The sequence below is a fragment of the Bombus pyrosoma genome, linkage group LG11 (assembly GCF_014825855.1).
Source record: "Bombus pyrosoma isolate SC7728 linkage group LG11, ASM1482585v1, whole genome shotgun sequence".
Taxonomy (NCBI): Eukaryota; Metazoa; Arthropoda; class Insecta; order Hymenoptera; family Apidae; genus Bombus; species Bombus pyrosoma.
In genome coordinates this window covers 6,881,085-6,901,325 of record NC_057780.1, presented here as the reverse complement: position 1 = coordinate 6,901,325, position 20,241 = coordinate 6,881,085, and the positions used below count along the sequence as shown (strand labels likewise).

Sequence of the window (20,241 nt, the reverse complement as noted above, 5' to 3'; positions counted from 1 at the left end):
ATCAAGGCAAAATTCTGACCAATTAACAGTACTATATATACTTGTAAATTCATCTGTACTCATTTTTTATTATAGTAGATATTTTACAATATCATTTAGATTATTGAGATTCGCCAATTAACGCAAAATTTTCGAACGATTACACATTAAAATTAAAATATTGTTGAGCTCGTTGAAAATGAAGTTTTTCTCGCAGAATTTCTCACAGGATCGATTGTTCAAGACTGGAATTAATTACATGAATAAATAAGAAGTACGTAATGTAAACTCGGTAGGAGAAGATAGAAAAATGGTGGGGATTCCCACTTCGGAAATCATTTACAGCATTTGAGCTAGTCCTCCGTGAACAGTGTAACGAAGTAGACAAGCAATCGTGCATACTAGGACTCGGGTTCATCGAAAAAACTTTACTGCAAGAAAAGGCTAGTAAGTCATTTAAACTATGTAGATTATGCCTCTACATTATATGCAATCACATATGAAATTATTTACAACTTAATACTAGAATTACTAGAATGATCAAAATGAATTTTGATGAATTTCAGAGATTTCTTTTTTGTAAAGTAAGAATGTGTTTTCGGAAATTTTCTTTTTATCTTGTATTACTTACCTTCTCATGTATCTTTCATTTTAATTTCTTTGGTACAAAATATTATAATTTAATCGTTGATAAGTGTAGTTAAACATTGCGATGTCATCGTGGCACTGAAAATACGTAATGGACAAAAATATTGAAATAGAAATAAATGAAAACTTTCTATAAAAATAAATTATAAACGTGTAAAAATTTCATTATTATCGAGAAAGTAGAGTGACATTGCTTCTGCACAAGCGACGATCGGCGAGTAATTTAAGAAGTATGTGTTCTGGCCGTTATCACGTTGGTGAAAGAAAAACAAAAACGTTTACTTTACGAATTAGGAACTTCCAACTTGTTTTGTTTCAAATGAGAGAAGACACTCGTTAATATCTGTTGATGTTCGAAAATTTATTTAAACTGTCGAGAATTCGATTGGCGAAATCGATTGATAAATTTCGATAATTGAGTGTTATCGACGCGACACTTACTAAACCTATAAAAAGGCGAAACGGAAACCATTGAAACGTACATAGATACTAAATAGATTTAGACTGATAGATAAAAACGTGTAGAAAGCGACTAATGCAGCGATGGTATTCGATTCTGAACGGTCTGTGATCTATTTCTTAAATTATTTGAATATGCAAGTTGTGACATGTTATTTTAAGAATTGTTTTTCTTTACGCAGTTCATCGTATATGCGTTGTGATTCCGAAGTGGGAGACATGCTTGATTATAGAGGTATGTAAAAGCTAATGAATTATATTTATTTCATTTATTTATTTATTCTCTATTCATACACCGTATGTGTTTGTGAACATATATAAATCAAGTAATGGATCATTTATCATTAAAAACATGAAACGTTGGTTAATTTAAAATCATTTATTGAAATCTTGCATGCATTGTAATGATGAATTATTCATTCTTATTAGTTACGCGTTGGACATTTTGGTTTAGTTCCCATTCCGTTGTCCGATTGAAATTAATATATGTCTGTAATTAAATAGTGATGAAGTGGTTGTGAAAGTATTGTCAATGTGCATGTAGCAACAATATATAATTACTAAACTGAAGATGTTCATACATATTCGTATTTTTACAAACCTAATGAAAGAAATGGAATTGAAGTAGAAATTTCTTTCTTTCACTAAATATGATAACAAGCATTATACCACGTACATTTTATATGTATACTTTTTTCCACCTTTAAGCCTATCAATGCGTAATCATCCGCAGTCTAGTAATAACAAATTATTTATGCCAAATTCGATAGCAAAAGTCTACTAAGATATCGAGCATTATCATCTTGAAATTTGATAATATTTAATATGTATTAACTACAAGACGGTGTAAAAGAGCATTCCAAAAATTTAGTCGACACTTTTTTCTTATTTTACAAATTCATGAAATTCTTTTACTGAAAGACAAATTGTAAATTCTAGTTTATGAGTACATGTAATACTGAAACACATTTTAGTCGCGGTTTTGCATTTAATACACTTCATTCGTTGACATTGGATCTTTTCATGTGAGATAATGTATGCACGTGCTTGAATATCGTCGACCGTCTCTCAATTCAATATTTACATTTGTAATTCCGCCTTCTTTGTATGATGCAATTAGGTATTTGATATCTTCATCCAGAAAGCAAACTTTCAGGAAGGACGACATTCCTCTTTTAAAAATAGAAGACACAAACCGCGCTTCGTACTATTCATATTTATCGTGAATAAGGATCGTGTCATAGAAGAATCGATGATCATTTGTTCAAATGGTACGATCTACAATTTATGGATTGATTAGATATTATTTAAAGAAATTGATTATTTCTGAAGAATATTTTGAGAAGAATTATAATTATAATTGAATATCATCACAGATAAATCGATTGACTTTATTCTACGCAAATATTGGAACTCAATTGTTATTAAATGATATAAAGCGAATTATATTTGCAATGTATATATATGTATACAGTGGTTCATGAAAGTTTGTCAAAAGACATAGACAAGAAATAAAATACTCTAGAAGCCTGTATTGAAAACATATTCGTTACCGAAAAAGGCGAACTATCTTTGAAGGAAAGATCCTTGAAAATACAGATGGTAAAAAGTCTAATTTTAGTAAAATTTTTCTTACACTACAAATTTTCCGAACACCTAATATTCAGAAGAAGTTTTCTATGTATACATATAAAACATTTTGAAACTTCATTAAGATTATAACGAGACATGATTACCATAATTATATTGGTACAATTTAAAACCAATCGGAAAATGTATATAGAAGTTACAAGATGTTTACTACAAACAAACATACTTAATAAAAAATTAGTATATAGCATAATAACTATAGATATTTGTAGTAATATGTTATGTACAATATTGAAAAGTTCATAAAATTTGTAAACCAACTCCTATTCAAAGCCATCATCATCATCATCATCAGTATAAAATAAAACTCTATTTATTTAGTATACAGCATTAATAACTACTTATACATATAATAAGCGTAATAGTGGTATGACTAGTAATATTGAATATTGAGGCTTATTAAATAATAGAAAATTGACTGTCTGAATACTTTACCAATATAATCATGATAATCATATTTCATTATAATACTAATAAAATGTCAAAATGTTTCGTATAACATACATAATATATTCATAAAAGATTTCTATAAGTGTTCAAATACTTTCGTGAACTTTATATGTTAAATAATTATTCCAAATCAATAGTTTATTTAATATTCGTGAAATTGTAGAATGCGCATTTACCAGCTACGTAATACTTTTCAAGGAAAAGCTGATTCAATTAAACATCTGAAAGTGCACATTTGCGTATTTCAAACATTTTCTGAACATTGTTCTACCGCTCTAAAGTTGATGCATCTACCTTAGAAAATATACTTTCTCACCAGTAATTGCTTAAGTAAAATAAAATATTTCTTCATTCTGTTTTTATATATAACAGCATATACGTACATATTGATACATATGTATACAAAGTCGAAGCCAAAGTTCTGTGTTGCCAATCCATTTTTAAGTTTCTAGTGTTATTTGCCATTTTGACATCGTGTGAGGTCGTGTCAGTGACACAATGACACGTGTTATACAAAGTATGGCGTTAGGGTTAGGTAATATTTTTCGAAATTTTTCAATAGTTGCTCTAATTTCATTACCTATTCTCTTCATAAAATATTATTTCTACAAAATTTTTGCTTTAGACAGCAAGGTATTTACTTAAATTTATGTTTCTATTTATGTTTCTAGATTTATTTAGATTGATCGTTTATTCATTAACGTAGCATGTTCATAGTGAAAGTAAATCTAACTTTATTTTAACATGATAAATATAATAACTAATCATAATTATAGATAGTCATGCCGCAGTACTCACGGACCCTGAGCGATCTAATCGTCCATCTAATTCGGATAATCTAAACGAAAGATCAGTAAGTATAATTTATTAAATGAAATTCGAAATAGAAGCATGCATCGTTTAACGATTTTGTACGTATCGGTGAATTTCAAGCTATATCCTTAATTTGTATATTGATGAAACAGATTATTTAAGATCTGAATCACAGATAGTGTAATGAACATGTTAGACTCGAGCATTTCATAATATTTGATTAAAACACTTGAGTTCTATGTATGTTATCCTTGTACATAGCTCCCTTGTTTAACTTAAGTACGAATGATATGAAAGTGTGTAAAAAATAAAGAATAAAATATACAAACACCTTTCTCAATTATGTGTTGGAATCAGTCTACATATTACTTCAGTTATCATTGCATTATCATTAAAAGACATAAGCAGAGATTTACTTTTATTTAAAGGTCAAAATATTTTCTGTTATCATATACCTCATTTGAATTTGTTTTTTCTTCCTTTTGATATTGTTTCATTTAATATGATTTCATAATAATAATATTTCATAAGTATTCAGTTTATTAATTTTATAACAGCCACTATGTAAAAACTAATGACATGAAAATCATTCAAAAGAGAGAAAGTAGAATATTGTATAAAAGCAATTATAAACAATCTATTCATATTTTGTGAGCCATTTTTTAAGTCCACGTTTGATTATTAATTCCATTCTTGATATTTCTCCATCAAAAGATTCTCTATAAGAGATATTTTTGTATATACACATTTGTGTAATTGAAAAACTGAGACTAGATCTAGATCTACATTTTATAAAGTTTAGTAATGCATGGTTGGTTGTCTACATAGTTTCCAGGTTTGCCAGTGATGTGTGGTTTTATTGAGTTTTATTCCATCATTCCATCCAGGCTTTTCCATTATATCACTGATTGGTCTCCCAAGGTGCAACACATTATTGCTTATGATGCTTAATTGTTTCAGTGGTATGGTTTTCTGGTTTTATATATATATATATATTTTTTATTTTCCTTCTTTTAAGAGAAATGCAAACTTACCAGTGTATCTTATATTGTATTACTCATAACGTTGATCACATAAATTATATCATATGATTTATTGTGCTGCACCATCACATATCCTATGGTACATGCTAAAGTGCCTTAATATGTGTTGCTGGTATTTCACGGATTTTTATGTTTCACAAATATATTTTTGGCTATGTGTTGTTATCATTACATACCATTTTTTTATATTTTCATTTAAATTCCATTATTTTATTACATTCACAAATTAATGTGATACAACTATGAATAAATCACCAGTGACATTAACATGATCACACTGTTTTGTAATTTGCATTTTCTTTAATTTCTAATGAACAGGACACATAGGAATTGCTATTTTGTTTTACGTTAAAAAATGAACTTCAAGTTACAAGTGAAATATCTATGAATATGTAATACTTTCTACTTTGCACTTTAAAAGCAAACAAGACAATATTTATTTTTCTTAGATACCAGGAGGATGGACCATCACATTAGCTTTAGCAGCTGTTACCTGTTGCTTAGGTTCAGCTGTACCAGCAGGATTTAATATAGGAGTACTAAATAATGCAGCCCATGTGAGTGTCTCAACTTGTGTTTTATAGAAACTTGTAAGTATATTTATTTATTAAATATATTTATGTTAATTGTAGCTGGTGGGTGCATTTTGTAATGAAAGTATTAGAGAAAGATATGGCATGGAAGTATCCGAAAATGGGCTGAAAATAGTTTGGTCTAGTGTTGTCTCAATTTTTCTCATTGGAGGGGCAGCTGGTTCATTCCTCTCAAGCTGGGTAGCAGATAGATATGGCAGAAAAGGAGCGCTGTTTATTGGAAACATATTTGGCATTATAGGAGCTGCAATGTTTTTTCTAATACGTAAATTAAATTCAATCGAAATTTTGTTAGCAGGCAGATTAGTTGTTGGTAAGTTTTAGGATACCAAATTCAAAAATGTGAAATTATTTGTTACATGAAAATTTTATATCTTTCCAGGACTATCTGGAGGTTTCGCGACAAGTATAGTACCAATGTACATGTCAGAAATTGCACCACTTAGGCTAAGAGGTGCAGTTGGAGTAATATGTCAACTAGGAATTACATGTGGAGTATTTTTAGGGCAAATTGCAGGGCTTGATACAGTTCTAGGAACTGAAAATTCTTGGCATTATATGCTAGGAGCATTTGTTCCATTATGTATATATGCCTTGGTTTTTACAAGCATTATTTTACCAGAAAGTCCTAAATATCTATATATAATCAGGGAACAGAAGCAGAAAGCTTTGGATGGTTAGTAAAAACACTAGTGTTGTAGTAATTGGTATATTCACAATAACATTCAAGACTATTTTAATATTTCAGAACTCAGTAGAATACGTAAAATGGATATAATGTTACTAGAAGTGGAAATTTCTAGTCTACAGCAAGAAATAGAAACAAAAACAACAGCCGAACCTTGGACTATCAAGCGCATTTTTAAGGATCCAAATCTAAAACTTCCTGTATTTTTAGTTTGTATAATACAATTCGGTCAACAGATGAGTGGTATAAACGTTGTATTTTACTATTCTAACTCCATATTTATCAATGCTGGACTTGGCATTACTGGGGCACAATATGCTACTCTTGGTACTGGCGTGGCTAACATTGGTATGGCTCTTGCTTCAGTACCAGTGATGTCAACTTTGAATAGGAGAGGTGTCCTACTTACTAGTATATATTTGTGCTTAGGATGTTTGATAGTTTTATGTACTTCCATTTTATTAATTGTAAGTAAAATTATTTTGAATAGAATAATTTATATTAGAAATTGAAAGTTTAGCTTGTAAAATAATTATTTGTGTCCTTACAGCATCTGTCATCGCATATGCCAATAATATGTACAATAGCCGTTCTGGCTTATGTGATATTTTATGGAATTGGTCTTGGACCAATACCATACTTCATTGGATCTGAATTATTCGACGTTGGTCCTAGACCAGCAGCTATGGCACTTGGTAGTGTTTTTAATTGGGGTGGAAATTTTATAGTAGGCATGACGTTCCCAACAATAGAAAGTATTATGGGGCCATATACTTTTTTAATATTTGCCGTATTTCTTTTATTATTAGGACAAATTGTTAGGTACGTAGTAAAAAATCAAATTTACAAATGATACAATCATTAATTACTCAATTACTTACAATATATCCTGTAATAATATAATATTATTCTATATAGGATATACTTACCTGAGACTAGAGGAAAAAATACGATGGACATAGCAGCATCAATAAGTCAAGGATTTAACTCTAGACCAAATTCCATCCGTCATGCTTAAATTTAAAAACTGGTACTTTATATGGTCTAATACTTCTTTCTAATGAATAGATAGGTTTACAATTTTTTCGTTGTAAGGTTTATGTAAATATTTAATTAATAAGGGTTATTTTTTTACGATTTAGATAAGAAATTTATTATACTTTTATTTTTTATTTTGTTAATGCATTTATTTAACATTTGTATCTAAATAATTACAAATTTTGAAATATTCGATTTATTAATATAATTACATCATTTAATTATTTTCGAACACATGAAAAGATAAATTGTTAGATTTTACATTTGTTAACGAAAATTACAGTCAGATTACATTGACGCTAAGTTTCCGGTAAACGAACCAATGTTTTTAGATATGTAATTGTTACTCAAGTATAAAGCATTTCACTGCCCATGTAAGAAATTTTATTTTTTCATTCTATAGCATACTTAATACAATAGTTCAAAAATTATAAAATTCTTTGCTACGTATTTTACAAATTTAAGCAATTGTTAATTTTGTAATATGTTATATAATTGGTCTAATTTTTCATAAAATACTAAACAAAGCACTGTGTGCGGTGCTATTCTCATCCACGTTGGAAAAATTCCTTTATATAAACCAGAGAGTCCTTCTGTTCGTAATATTTTAATGATCGCGTCCAATAGTCCGTTATACAACGTACCTTTTCCGCTTACGTCCGTCTCTACGTTTAATTATAAAATTATCAGTCCTACAAGTCTCAACAAAAATTACTTTCGAAATATTTTTATTAAATTACACTCACGTTGATTGTAGAGCCTTGTTGCTAAGACATCAAATGGTTGCATAGTGAGAGCTACACAACTTCCACCGATTACGGAAGCCAGAAAAGTCAGAAATATTGGTTGATCTGTAAACACCTTAAAAAGAAATATGAAATATTGTAATTTTCATTTATACTATTCTGAACGTGATATCTATTCACATATTCACTTGTAATGAGCGTAACCAATCCGCAGCTAAACCGAAGGTAGTTAACTGCGTTGCGGATCCTACAAAAACACGCGGTATATTCGCATACCAGCCGCGATACAAAGCCACTATCCCACCTTCTTTCCAGAGAGATTTGAATGCACACCAGGTTCCTAAATAATTATGCTGATAACCAACGGCTATGGTTTGTGCTGATTGCGCTTGTAATTGTGTTTTTACCTATTGCAATGAGAAAGACGAATGTAATATAAAATTGCTCATTGTTAATTAAAACACTGTAACGATGTGTCTTGATAAATTAACATATCAATTTTAATATAGATTACTCATGATATTATTGATACTTAAGGATCATCTTTCATACAAAATAATTAACAAAGTAGTAAAGAAGAGTTACCATATAGAACGGACTACCAAGAACAGCTCCAACAGAGCCAGAAGTTCCAGTTAGTACAACAGTCTTTAAAATATCAGTATCCCCTTTATCATTAGTGATTAGGTCGTACTTTTTTGCTGTATTGTAGATGCCTAACCGTATTCCATTGAGTACGACTTGAAAATATAGGGCCGGTACGATACCGGCTTGTAAAGCAGTTATACCCTCGTGTTTTGCAATTAAATAACCCGCATGTAAGGTGTTTTTATATATTTTTTTGTATGTGTTTCTTGCTTCTAGCTCTCCTTGTAATTGTAATCGTACTTTTATCACATCAATTGGGTTCGTAAAAAATCCAGCTCCTACCGCTGCTAATGCACCAATTGCAAACTCTATACCTGGACTAATAAAAGTTAACAATTAATAAGTATAATTATAGTTTTCTTACTATAACCCATTAACCCTTATTAACCCATTAAGGATCGAGAAATAGTTCATCGTAATATTATAGATATTTCAATATTTTTTAATTTCATAAAGTCGTTTAGGTGGAAGATATAATGATGAATAAATATTTAACGAATGCTTGAAATTCCATTTTCTGGCTAAAATGTTAAAATACAAAATTTGATAATGTAAATTGGTTAAGAGATGACTACGAATAATATATTGGCCCTTGATAAACTAATCAAAATATAATTCATTTAAAATTTCGTGCAAAATATACTTATATAATTATACTTCAGCGGAAATAATATATAACGCTATTCAGCTTTAAGTTAACTCTTATTAGTTTTGAAGTATTTCGCAGAATAACCATTGAAAGAATGTTTAACTAGATGTAAAGAGAATGCAATAACGATATTTTTATAAACTTTATTATATTGCAGTATTATACGAAATGACTAATATGATGAATTACATGAATAATTGAAGTTTATGACAGTTCAAATAAGTACAAAGAAAATATTAGTAATACTATTTCACTAATGCACACATCTTAGTAAATTATTAGTGAGTAAAATGCTCTTTGTTTTCTAATCTAAGTTACAATAAACACTAAACAAATTCAATTAATTTCTAATATGGAGTTTTACTTGCAGTATCAACGTGGCTAACATTCACATCAAAAAAGGTCCCAGTTACAAAATTAGGAATAATTCTATTTCAATAGAATAACAGTTATTAGTATTAAAAATTCTTACCAAAGTAAATGTTACATTACATTCATTGAACCAAACAAACAATAAAACACTGAATGAAAAACTGATCAAATCAATGAAATAGTTAAGTCATCACTGACCAAGGAATCGAATTCATAATTATGATATAAAATAATCATGATCAATTGTTACAAATTTTATATCGTTAAAAAACATGGGAGTAAAAAGACTATAGTAGACGTGAAAATTTAACTTTCAAATACATATTTAGGAATGTGCAATAGTGATATTAATCGACCGGCCGGTTTTAGACACGAAAAAATTCTTGCATAACTATCATCCACCATGCATATATATACATATGTAGGAATGATATTGGAGTTAGCTTAAACTTAAACTACATATCATCGGTTAGAAATGCGTAATCAGTATTAAAAGCTCACGGTCTGCTGATGCTTGTATTCGGCGCTGCGGTCATTTCCTATATATAATAGTAAAACGTTTCTGTGCGCGCGATGCTAATTTAAATCGAACTTAATTACTTCAGCGAGTAACGATACTGTCCCTGTTTTTATAATGACTGATCATATTTTCTCTCAAAATTGTATAATCACTTGATTGCATGAGGTTTATATTTTTTAAAAAATGATTAGTGTCAAGGACAAGATTTAGAAGTCAGGATATTTTGTTGAGACTACAGAATTTCTAGTTGGTATCATCATGCAATAGTATGTATTAGAAACATATAGAAATTATATTTATATAAACTAATGATTAATAATATAAATAATATCTGAAAAATTTACCAGATCGTAACATGTTCAGAAGTTCTTGCGCATGCGTTGATAGGTATAGTAATTGCAATTAGAATTTGATGAAACTAGGAATCGTTTATTGCACATTTATTTAATAGAATTAGAATAACTAGTTCATAGAATTTGGTGATTATATCTAATGAAGATTTTTGAAGATATAGTTTGGTGTTAAATAAAATAAGATACACAATGGTTTTCAGCTATAAGAGCTAGGAATAATACAGCGTTATTCGAACTTCGAACTTGTAAATTATTATGTGGTTTCATCAGAATTGCGAGACTACCTTGAGATCGATTGTTCTATAATAGTTTCTTTTAAAACGTGAATTCATTTTATTGTATTTTTCAGTAAGTATCTAGTCAAATCCTTTTTTTCAGTTTATAGTCCTTTTTTTCTTTCATCAAAATTATCTTACGCTTAAATAATTATTAGTAGTATTATCTTACGCTTAAATAATTATTAGTAATAGATTGAAAACGGTTATTATTATCACGATTTATGATCGAAACAAAATTTATACTGTCATATACATAGAGCATTATTGTTTAATGCATTCTGCAAGATGAATGTATATTTATGTTATGCAAAATTTATTGTTTATACCTAGATGTTAATTGCAATATGTACATTTATTTTACATTCTTTATTTGTTTTATAATTGTCTGTTATACTAAAACTACTTCTTTTATTTCATAATAATCTCAGAAAATTCCTTAAATGCTTAGATTATGCAACAGATAAACTTCCACCAGCTTTAGAAATTTTAGCAATCTCTTCTTTAAATTTAGCAATTGTTTCCTTTGCTAAGGTTAATTTTTCCTTAAAGTCTATGACTTCCAATCTTATTTTGTTTCTTGCTTCTATTATTGCTTTCATTGTAGACTCCTTTTTGGCTTCAACTGCATAATAGAATAAAAATAATTTTTATATATGTATATTAAATCATTAATTTAAATAAAATGACTATATACAATCTGTATTATGGCGCCAAACACCAAAAGTTGTAGGTTTACTGGAGTTCAGTAAATGTTGCATTAAAGCTGTTGGATCTTGGAAAACTATTTCTTCATAAAACTCAGACACTAAGCTCTTTTTCCCTAGTTGTATCTCAGGTGTTGTTTGGAACAGTTTTAATATATGATATATAGTTACCTATTTAGAATATAAATAATTTCAATAAATTTGCATGATTGATATGCTTAGAATTATGAAGGATCTACTTACAGGACGTTCATTAGGGTCATGAAAATAAATTTTAATCACAATTTCAAATTCTCCCCAACCAGTTTCACTGAGTTCATATGGAGCTTTGGTCATAATACGATTTGGATTGTTGTAACTTTCATGTAATTTAAAGTGAACTTTTTTGACATATGTAGACATGTCTTCATTATGATATGGTTTAACATAAACTGTCCATTGATGTGTATGGCCATCTTCTTCCCTTTTTTTACCAAAATAACGGGCTATATTTCCATACACAATTGGTTTCACTATTGTAACACCCTGGTTCAATAAAATTTAAATAATTATTTTTCATTCTTCTTCAACTTTACTAAACTAAAAACTTTACTAAATACTCGAATAATTGTTATTTTAATTACTATTACGTTACATTTGCTTGTTGCTTTTTTCTATATGTATAGGTTAGGAACATAAAAGTGCATCGAACTTTTCACACTATTTAAAGGAAATATACCTTAACTCTACCACCAGAGTCAGGGCCAAATTCATTAGTTGTTGCCATCATCCTGATTAGTTGTCCTGTTCATTACATAAAGACAAAATATTGGAAAATATCAACTAAGTGACATTACTGCCAATAATTTCAGCGTTACCTAGTTTACACTAGCGCTATCTGGCATGGTGCTAAATATTCGACACGCTTTTATTATAGGAAAGAACATTTTTTTGCGCTTTTTTTATAATGTAATAAAAATATAAGGACGCAATTAAATGTTCAACATTTATATTAATCTTAGATGCAAAGATGAATTGAAATTAAAAAACAGAGTATATTGTTTTCAAGTAAATGTATTTTTCTCATCGTGAAGGGTATTAAAAAAATATGTACACTTCTCTTAAAATAAATTACACTTCAAAAAGTTCTCGATTTTCCACACAGCATAATCTTCTTGACAAAAATATTTTGAAATCTATTCCCTAATACCAGTAACTAGATTATCATATGAGATAAATTTTTGAAATATAACATGATTCTCGCTCGACACGATAGTTTCCGTAGAAGATTAAAGACAGCTGTTTCCTAATCGATAATATATGTAATTTGATAAGTTCATAATTGCCAGAATATGTTAGTATCAATAAAACATTTCTATAAAATACATAAACGTCATTATATAACCACTATGTATGTTAGAAATACCTGCGGGGATTGATTTTTTTTCTTTCCTAGCGACGATTTACAAACAACACGAAATATGTAACAAATCGAGAAGTTAAACCTGCTTAATGCGATACCATTTTTTAAATATAATACTCAAAATATAGATATAGGATTTTAGATATCAGGAAACTCAGTATCGGAACAAATATATGTATGTGGTTATATATGCATTTAAGTTTCATAGGATTCTCTCCGTGATTTCGATTACATACAAACATCTGTATTTCGTCACAAGTCAACATTTGTCACATTTTAACGCTACACTATCATACGGCACATATTAGAAAATCGACAGAACAGAAAGGAACCCTTTGATCACGTAATTTGTATAGAAATAATGTCGGATGATATCGGACATATTTCGTGTATATTTGATTAAAATAAGGAGTTAAATGGATGCACGTTGCATCGGACGTATAAAGGCAGCCAGCTGCCAAAAGAATGCGTCTTCAGCACCTCGTAACGACGATTAGAATTAGCTCTGTCGTGCTACAATGTTGTCGTTATCAGGTGCGAGGCAATTTTTCTTTCCTTCGGAATTGTTCCTCTAGATATCCCGGGATCTGAAAAGAGTTTATACAACGACCGTTACATCGTTTAGACAATGGTTTGTAGCCATATACTAAGCATTAGCTACTACATTTCTACTCCATCTAGATGAACAGAGATGTAAAAGGTAATTCGCACATAAATAATTAAGCAGGTTTTAATAATAACTCTTATGGTCACGTCGTACCGTTAAAACATATATAAACATATACTTTATTTCCAGAGCACTTATTCACTACGACGATCAACGTTTCACTCGAGTAAATAATTTACCATAAAATATACGATTTATTAAACAAACTGGGCCATAAATGCAATCCTTCTGTGTGCTTTACGGTGACGATAATTACAAATATATACAGGCTACTGTGACAACAAATTTAACACTAAAATTGACATCTACGTGCATGATACGACGTCTCACATTGTTTATTACCCATACTATTCTAACAGAGAAGTACATGCGACGCACTGTTTAATATACAAAGCTTAGAATTGGATGACATTTAGGACACATTAAATCAAGATTAGATACGAGGAAGTAGTCCCAATCCACTAATGGTCAGGCATTCTGAGAACATTAAAACATAAGAAACTTGAGGAATCGAGGTATTTTATTATGAGTAAGCAAAATAAGAGTGTGTCAATTTTTTCTTATTCTTTCTCTTTTGTTTCTGCTCGGTATAAGGATGTATTTACAAGGAAGGAAAAAGAAACAATTGCTACTAGTCAATTGTGATCATTTTTACCTTTGGTTTTGGTCGATGAGTGTTCACTGCGTCAATTGGTAATCGAATATGTTCCACTTTACAGCCATAGGCAACTGGCGTTAATTTAATAATAGTATGTAGTGGCACTTGTAAATATGGTAATTCATCTGGAAGGAGACAAATATGATCAAAATTATTTTATAAAGTGAAAAAAGAATGGAATCTTTGAATCACATGAAGTACAATGAGAAAAATAATATCATGAGAAAAGATAAATATTATTTACTCATCAAATAATGGTTTGAAGTGTAAGATAGATTACGTATGTATTCGACGCGTATGAAATTGATTAAACTGCTCGCAACTTATGGAAATGAAATTATGTAAACAAGAACGACGGGTATCTTGGACTTCCGTCATACGTATAATTTCGTCACTCCCGATATCTTACTTTTTGCATATATATCTATTTTATTCAGTTCATTTCGATACGTCGAAGGTCGAAAGTTATACAACTTCGATATTCCCTGCTCAAGTATACATACGTTTATGTCGTATAACTATGATTTCTATATTTACGATATGGATGCACCTTATTCATCCTTTATTAATTTGATTAAGCAGTCGTTCTGATAAAGATATCTTCTCTCAATTATTTATGTACTAATATCGACCATATAAATAAAATATTTGTAAATAAATATATTTACCCGCACTTTTGTCTAGGAAGTAAGCAAATAGACATCGCAAAACTGCTTGGTGGCTAACAACCAAAACATTACCCTGTCGTTCTAATTCCATTATCACTGGTTCCAATCGCGCGACCAGATCTTCGTAACTTTCTCCTCTCGGATAACGATATGAGAATTTATTCTGATCTCTCGCGGCAAAGTCTGTCGGATACTTTTCTGCGATTTCTTCATAAGTCATTTCTTCACAAATACCCTGTGCATAAATATGGTTTAATTATTATGATAAATAATTTTATATGCAAATATCTTTTTTGTCATTCAATAACTTTTATTATATATAAAGTAAATGTTTTATTGACCCTAATGCAATTACTGTCTACGGGATACAAAGAAAGCCATCTTTTATTAGTCCAACGTTAATCAAATATTTAAAAAGGAATTTTGAACGATAAAGTGTAAGAAACAATAGTTTTTCATTCTATTCAAAATCATTTGATAAATTTTCATTGAAAACGAAAGTAATTAATTATTTCTCCGTTTACCGCGTCAATCTCATTTAAGGCTTTCCATCTTTCTTGAGGCACATTCACGTCACTTGCCGTTTGAATGGTCCTCTTCAGCCAGCTAGTCCACACTCGCAATCCCTACAATTATGAAAAATGTTATAGTTTGCACAAATACAAATCCAAGATTTTTTTCTGCCCCATGTCTATGCTCGTACCTGAATATCCTGACCAGTGATGTAGTTAGCCAATGCTTTAGCATATTCCCAGCCCCTAACGCTCAATTCCGAGTCTCCGCCTATCTTACCTTCGAGGTTCATCACGCTCTCGCCGTGCCTAGTTAAATAGATCGTACGTGGCACTATATGGATGTTCATAAGGTAATAAACTATCCTACTTTGTATGTGACCCTCGTGCTTATGGACCAGCACTTTCTCGCCAGTGTTGTAAATTTTCATAAAGGATAAATCGCTTTCTTGATTCTCGTCTAATGGCTGATACTTTTCTCGATAGTGCTCGATTCGCAGCATGAAATCAGCCAGTACTTCCTCCTTGTTCATATTCGTATAATCTGGACTACTCACTTTTACCTACACGTTAAAAAGTTTTATGTTGTTAATTGTTAATCTTTCTTAATTAAAATGTTAATAATTTTGTCACAAGGAATCAAAGCTAATTTATGAATTGATTAAAAAGGAAAAGCTCTTTCATTTCCTGTGTATTTTATACATTATCCGATAAGAAATTGAAACAATATTTAGAAATAAAACATCTGAATCTATGTAGATCAATACTTTAAGAATTATTACGAGATTCAAATGGACTTAGAAGAGCAATTTCCTTACTTCCATAATATTCTGTTCAACGATCTCAGGATCGTTGCAAACAGATTCGACAAAGAAGAGCTTGAAGCCCATTTTCTCGACCACGATGTCCCTGATTAGATGTCGTCTCTCGATGGTCGAGTTGGTGGCGTCAAACACAGCCACTTCGCCGTCCCCGCTCTCCAACCATTGGCAGACGTCCTTAAGTGCGTCCATCGCGCACTGGGTACGTATTGCCATTGCTTTAATATTATCAGGACGGAAAAATTCGTGGCATTGATAAGCAGTGGTTGCATGTCGCCTGTATTCTCCCAAGTTGAACACCTTTGTATTTATACCAATCCAATTGAGGTATCTACACAGCTTCTTTGAGATGTACGTTTTACCACGGGCAGGCAACCCCACCATAGCAATCACATGCGGCTTGTTTACACAATTCGCTCGTTCGCCTGCAATTATCAAACATATTAAATAAAAGAAAGTTTCAGAATTATTTTTTATCGTATGCTGGTCATTTTCAAGAAAATATTTTTGATTAGATCTAATTTTATCGGATTAGGATCTAAATATCATTGTGCATACACATCAACCAGTTATTGGGTTTCATTTAGATAATCTACCTAACATGAAACGGAAATTAATTTTTTCAAGTGCAATTGTCACTGTGCGATATCGTTCAATTTTCACCCAGTAGTAAATGGCAACTGTTGGTTTCTAGTAATATTAGTCTGGTATTTCGTTTCGATACGTGCACAATGCGTGCTTTATTTATCTATATATTTTTTATACATATGTATACATATGTACATAGATATATTTTTTATTTGTCTTTGTTAGTTTTCCTGGTATATTAATAGTAATGTCCTTCAAATGCGAGAAAATTATCGTATTAATTTGTTGTTATTATTACTCAGTCGCATGTTCCGTTAAAATATCTGATAATTGAAGATACATAATCGTACGAAGTCTGGTCTCTGAATCTGCGTAGATCGCTCATGCTCTTAACATGCCTTAGATTTATAACGAGAACGAAATCAACTAGCTGTCCAAAGAAATTTACGCAATTTCGGGTCAGTGCTATTAATGACTACTTGCCTATTTTCACTGGCTTAAAATACGGGAATAATCGATCCGGAATTATAACCAAAATAACGGAAATTGAGTTGTGAGTTCAACGCATTTTTTACGATTCGATGATCTTCGCTAGATAAAAATTAGATCACATTATGATGATATGAACCGTGTTTGGTTCCGATACAGCTTTTCAAACGTAAACATTTTGTTATCTGACGCTCTTTGCGAAATAACCTTATGGCTCTGCAAACATGTAAACGCATGCCATCATTTTTCATCTTTCGTCCAATATTCTCAGATTAACTTTATCGTTCAACTATTTTTAGTAATCGAGCAAAGACCAAGGTACAATTGCAGGAAAGATATAACCACAAAAAATGCCTCCTTTGCAAATTTTCATGAGGTAAAGAAACGCATCAAATCGGCGATTCTTCCATCTACTTAATAAATCAATTACCTTTGGAACTCTTACAACCAGCGCTGAAACAGTATTTACGGTACTTCATTGTTTATATAACAAATATTCTTTTGTGTTCTAATGGATGTTTTTCATATTATGATTATTTGGGATTATTCTCGTAAGTTTATTGAAATAATATTTATACAATAGAAATTTTCTAATGTAGAATTTTCATTGACTTTTGAGAAACACTTGACAGTAGATACTTTGTTTCTATAATAAAATACTGATGATCGAATGTTTGTATGAACACGCGTAAACTAGAAATTCTGAAAATAAGGTGGATTAATCGTAGCAATGAATCTTTGCAATCAAGGTCAAAATTAAAGTCGTTCCTATGGTGTCAAATACAGCTTCGTACCGGTTTCAATCAGTTTCACGTTACCATAGATTTCAGTCAATTAATACGATCTCTTGTCACATACATACGTATCCTACGTAATCGTGTCATTCGTGTGAATGCGGCTCACGCGGTTCAACATGGAGTATCTTTTCAGGTTATGTTCTCATAGGATAATGATAGAATACAGTAACAGTAACCCACGTGATAAATAGCATATATTTGTAGAGAAACCAATATTTCTAAGAATATAATAAATATCAAAAAGACGAAAACAAATGACAAGTATTTTAATAAAAAAATTCACTTTGCAATCAAATGAGTCTCGCTTCTCAATTGTTTCTTCAAAAAACTTCAATACAACAGTTTCTATTAATTAAAAAAGCAAAAAATAAGTATTAAAAATATTTAAATTTAATTATTTATATTTAGGTTTCAATATTTATGGGGGAAATAACAATATTATTTTTCAGTACATCTTACCACGAATAGGAAAAGGCTTTGTTTGAATGGTGTCCGAGCTCGGTGGTGTGTAATGCATTTTGATTTCTGGATCAGTCATCCTACGACACCATGTAGATCTTCTTTCAGCCTCAGTAGACTCGTACAGATGTTTCAGTAACCTCTGTTTATTAAGAAAAGGAACACTGAAATCTCAATTTCACTAAACCAAAACACTCCACGTATGTGTCACTTATTAAACACGCATTAGAAGTTCGTCGTGTTAAGTTCACTGTCACTGTGGCCTCATCCTATAATTGATATTTACAGAATGTCATCGTGCGTTAAATTTAGTATATGATGTTATATAGTTATTATCGCAGAACTACTGAAACGGTGAGATTTGACGAAAGTGCTGCAACAGGGAATCGCAACCGCGAGCTATCTCACCAATGTGGGAGAGAGAGAGAGAGAGAGAGAGAGAGAGAGAGAGAAAGAGAGAGAGAGAAGATTCTTCTTCAGGAGAACTATGCGCATCTACTGTTCACCGGAGAAGTCCAGACTTTAGTACGCACCGCGCAACGCAATGCATATCCCTTGAATCTTACAGCGATTATTATTACGTACAGATCGTGGTGCGGGGAAATCTTGTCAGCAGTAACTCTCATCGTGTGGCTCCGTTTTCTTTTATAAAACGAATATCAAATGACGTTTTACTGTGTTACAAATACTCTCGTTGTATACATAAGACATATCTTTTTGAAAAGGAATTGATATGCTGAAAGAACGATATTTATTTTAAGATGAAAACGAATTATAGATATATATTGGATTTTTGACAAACACCACTGTTATATGAGATACTTCTGGCCAGTCCGTAGCCTCGAGAATGATCACGCGACTTCTTTTGACGTCATTTATTGTTTTCTAACCAATTCTTCCTGGTTTGATATAGAAAAATATGAGACCATTGAAACGAAGTTGTCCCTTATACTTTGTCGTACCTATTGCAAATAGTTGCTTACCAAATGCGAAAATCTGTGGTTTTCCGTAAAAATGATAAGTTTGACCGAATCCCCGCTTATTTTATCACTTGCTTCGATAACCAATAAGAAACATTCGCAACTAAAAATGTAGCGAATAGGAGCATGTGATTCTGCAGAAGGTACCAGTTATGACGTGTCTCTTATAGATACGTAGATACATTAAATATATTTTAAAGGAGGAAAAGATTCTTTTCTTTAAAAAGCTAGTTATTGTATTGCGTGCCGTATGGGGAGGGAGAGTTCTAAAAAAAGGACTAGATTATCATGCTAGGGATCACTAGCGTCCAGATTTTGTTCTTTTGTTAAATTCTTTACCTTGAATAAGATTTCTTATTTGTAAATGGACAGGTATAAAACCTTTATATTGATCAGAATAACTTACTAATATTTCTAGATTTTTATAAGAGTAATATAAGATATACATTACCGTCTTTTTTAAGTTACAAGATTTCTCTTTAACACTAAAATTGAACGGAGAACAGTTGAACTACTTTGAGCGCCGGTATTACAGTATGGAAAGGTGCCGGTAGAGTGCATGGGTACCT

The 20,241-nt window shown here is 30.9% G+C and overlaps 4 protein-coding genes across 17 annotated transcripts; 1 reads left to right on the top strand and 3 right to left on the bottom strand.

Moving 5' to 3' along the window:
* Nucleotides 1–282: 282 nt before the first annotated feature.
* LOC122572891 (solute carrier family 2, facilitated glucose transporter member 3-like) lies at nucleotides 283–8,276 on the top strand. Of its 6 annotated transcripts, XM_043738532.1 has the most exons (11): nucleotides 689–1,190; nucleotides 1,269–1,321; nucleotides 2,207–2,357; nucleotides 3,963–4,039; nucleotides 5,492–5,599; nucleotides 5,675–5,948; nucleotides 6,018–6,311; nucleotides 6,384–6,790; nucleotides 6,874–7,145; nucleotides 7,242–7,353; nucleotides 8,119–8,276. In XM_043738532.1, exons 1-10 carry the CDS (start codon nucleotides 1,163–1,165, stop codon nucleotides 7,339–7,341), a joined length of 1,764 nt encoding a protein of 587 aa, XP_043594467.1. In that variant the 5' UTR covers nucleotides 689–1,162; the 3' UTR covers nucleotides 7,342–7,353; nucleotides 8,119–8,276. The 6 variants fall into 6 exon arrangements, with proteins under 6 accessions (XP_043594473.1, XP_043594470.1, XP_043594469.1 ...); XM_043738538.1 differs by lacking the exons at nucleotides 689–1,190; nucleotides 8,119–8,276 and adding an exon at nucleotides 283–426 and having other exon boundaries at nucleotides 7,242–7,462; XM_043738535.1 differs by lacking the exons at nucleotides 689–1,190; nucleotides 2,207–2,357; nucleotides 8,119–8,276 and adding an exon at nucleotides 321–422 and having other exon boundaries at nucleotides 7,242–7,462.
* Nucleotides 7,542–10,973, bottom strand: LOC122572893 (solute carrier family 25 member 35-like). 2 transcript variants are annotated; one of them, XM_043738548.1, is made up of 5 exons: nucleotides 10,278–10,973; nucleotides 8,693–9,074; nucleotides 8,296–8,514; nucleotides 8,108–8,222; nucleotides 7,542–8,026 (listed from the first exon to the last, which is right to left on the bottom strand). In XM_043738548.1, the coding sequence occupies exons 1-5, from the start codon at nucleotides 10,310–10,312 to the stop codon at nucleotides 7,833–7,835; spliced, it is 945 nt and encodes a 314-aa protein (XP_043594483.1). In that variant the 5' UTR covers nucleotides 10,313–10,973; the 3' UTR covers nucleotides 7,542–7,832. The 2 variants fall into 2 exon arrangements, with proteins under 2 accessions (XP_043594483.1, XP_043594484.1); XM_043738549.1 differs by lacking the exon at nucleotides 10,278–10,973 and adding an exon at nucleotides 9,975–10,222.
* Nucleotides 10,974–11,260: 287 nt separating this feature from the next.
* LOC122572894 (YEATS domain-containing protein 4) lies at nucleotides 11,261–12,532 on the bottom strand. The gene is made up of 4 exons (XM_043738550.1): nucleotides 12,350–12,532; nucleotides 11,875–12,156; nucleotides 11,622–11,802; nucleotides 11,261–11,549 (listed from the first exon to the last, which is right to left on the bottom strand). Exons 1-4 carry the CDS (start codon nucleotides 12,398–12,400, stop codon nucleotides 11,377–11,379), a joined length of 687 nt encoding a protein of 228 aa, XP_043594485.1. The 5' UTR covers nucleotides 12,401–12,532; the 3' UTR covers nucleotides 11,261–11,376.
* Nucleotides 12,533–12,668: 136 nt separating this feature from the next.
* LOC122572892 (6-phosphofructo-2-kinase/fructose-2,6-bisphosphatase 1) lies at nucleotides 12,669–20,236 on the bottom strand. Of its 8 annotated transcripts, none has more exons than XM_043738543.1 (8): nucleotides 20,124–20,236; nucleotides 18,693–18,834; nucleotides 16,357–16,784; nucleotides 15,730–16,101; nucleotides 15,551–15,652; nucleotides 15,027–15,261; nucleotides 14,356–14,483; nucleotides 12,669–13,620 (listed from the first exon to the last, which is right to left on the bottom strand). In XM_043738543.1, the coding sequence occupies exons 2-8, from the start codon at nucleotides 18,769–18,771 to the stop codon at nucleotides 13,564–13,566; spliced, it is 1,401 nt and encodes a 466-aa protein (XP_043594478.1). In that variant the 5' UTR covers nucleotides 18,772–18,834; nucleotides 20,124–20,236; the 3' UTR covers nucleotides 12,669–13,563. The 8 variants fall into 8 exon arrangements, with proteins under 8 accessions (XP_043594478.1, XP_043594477.1, XP_043594474.1 ...); XM_043738542.1 differs by lacking the exon at nucleotides 20,124–20,236 and adding an exon at nucleotides 19,676–19,799; XM_043738539.1 differs by lacking the exon at nucleotides 20,124–20,236 and adding an exon at nucleotides 19,226–19,570.
* Between the last annotated feature and the right edge of the window lie 5 nt (nucleotides 20,237–20,241).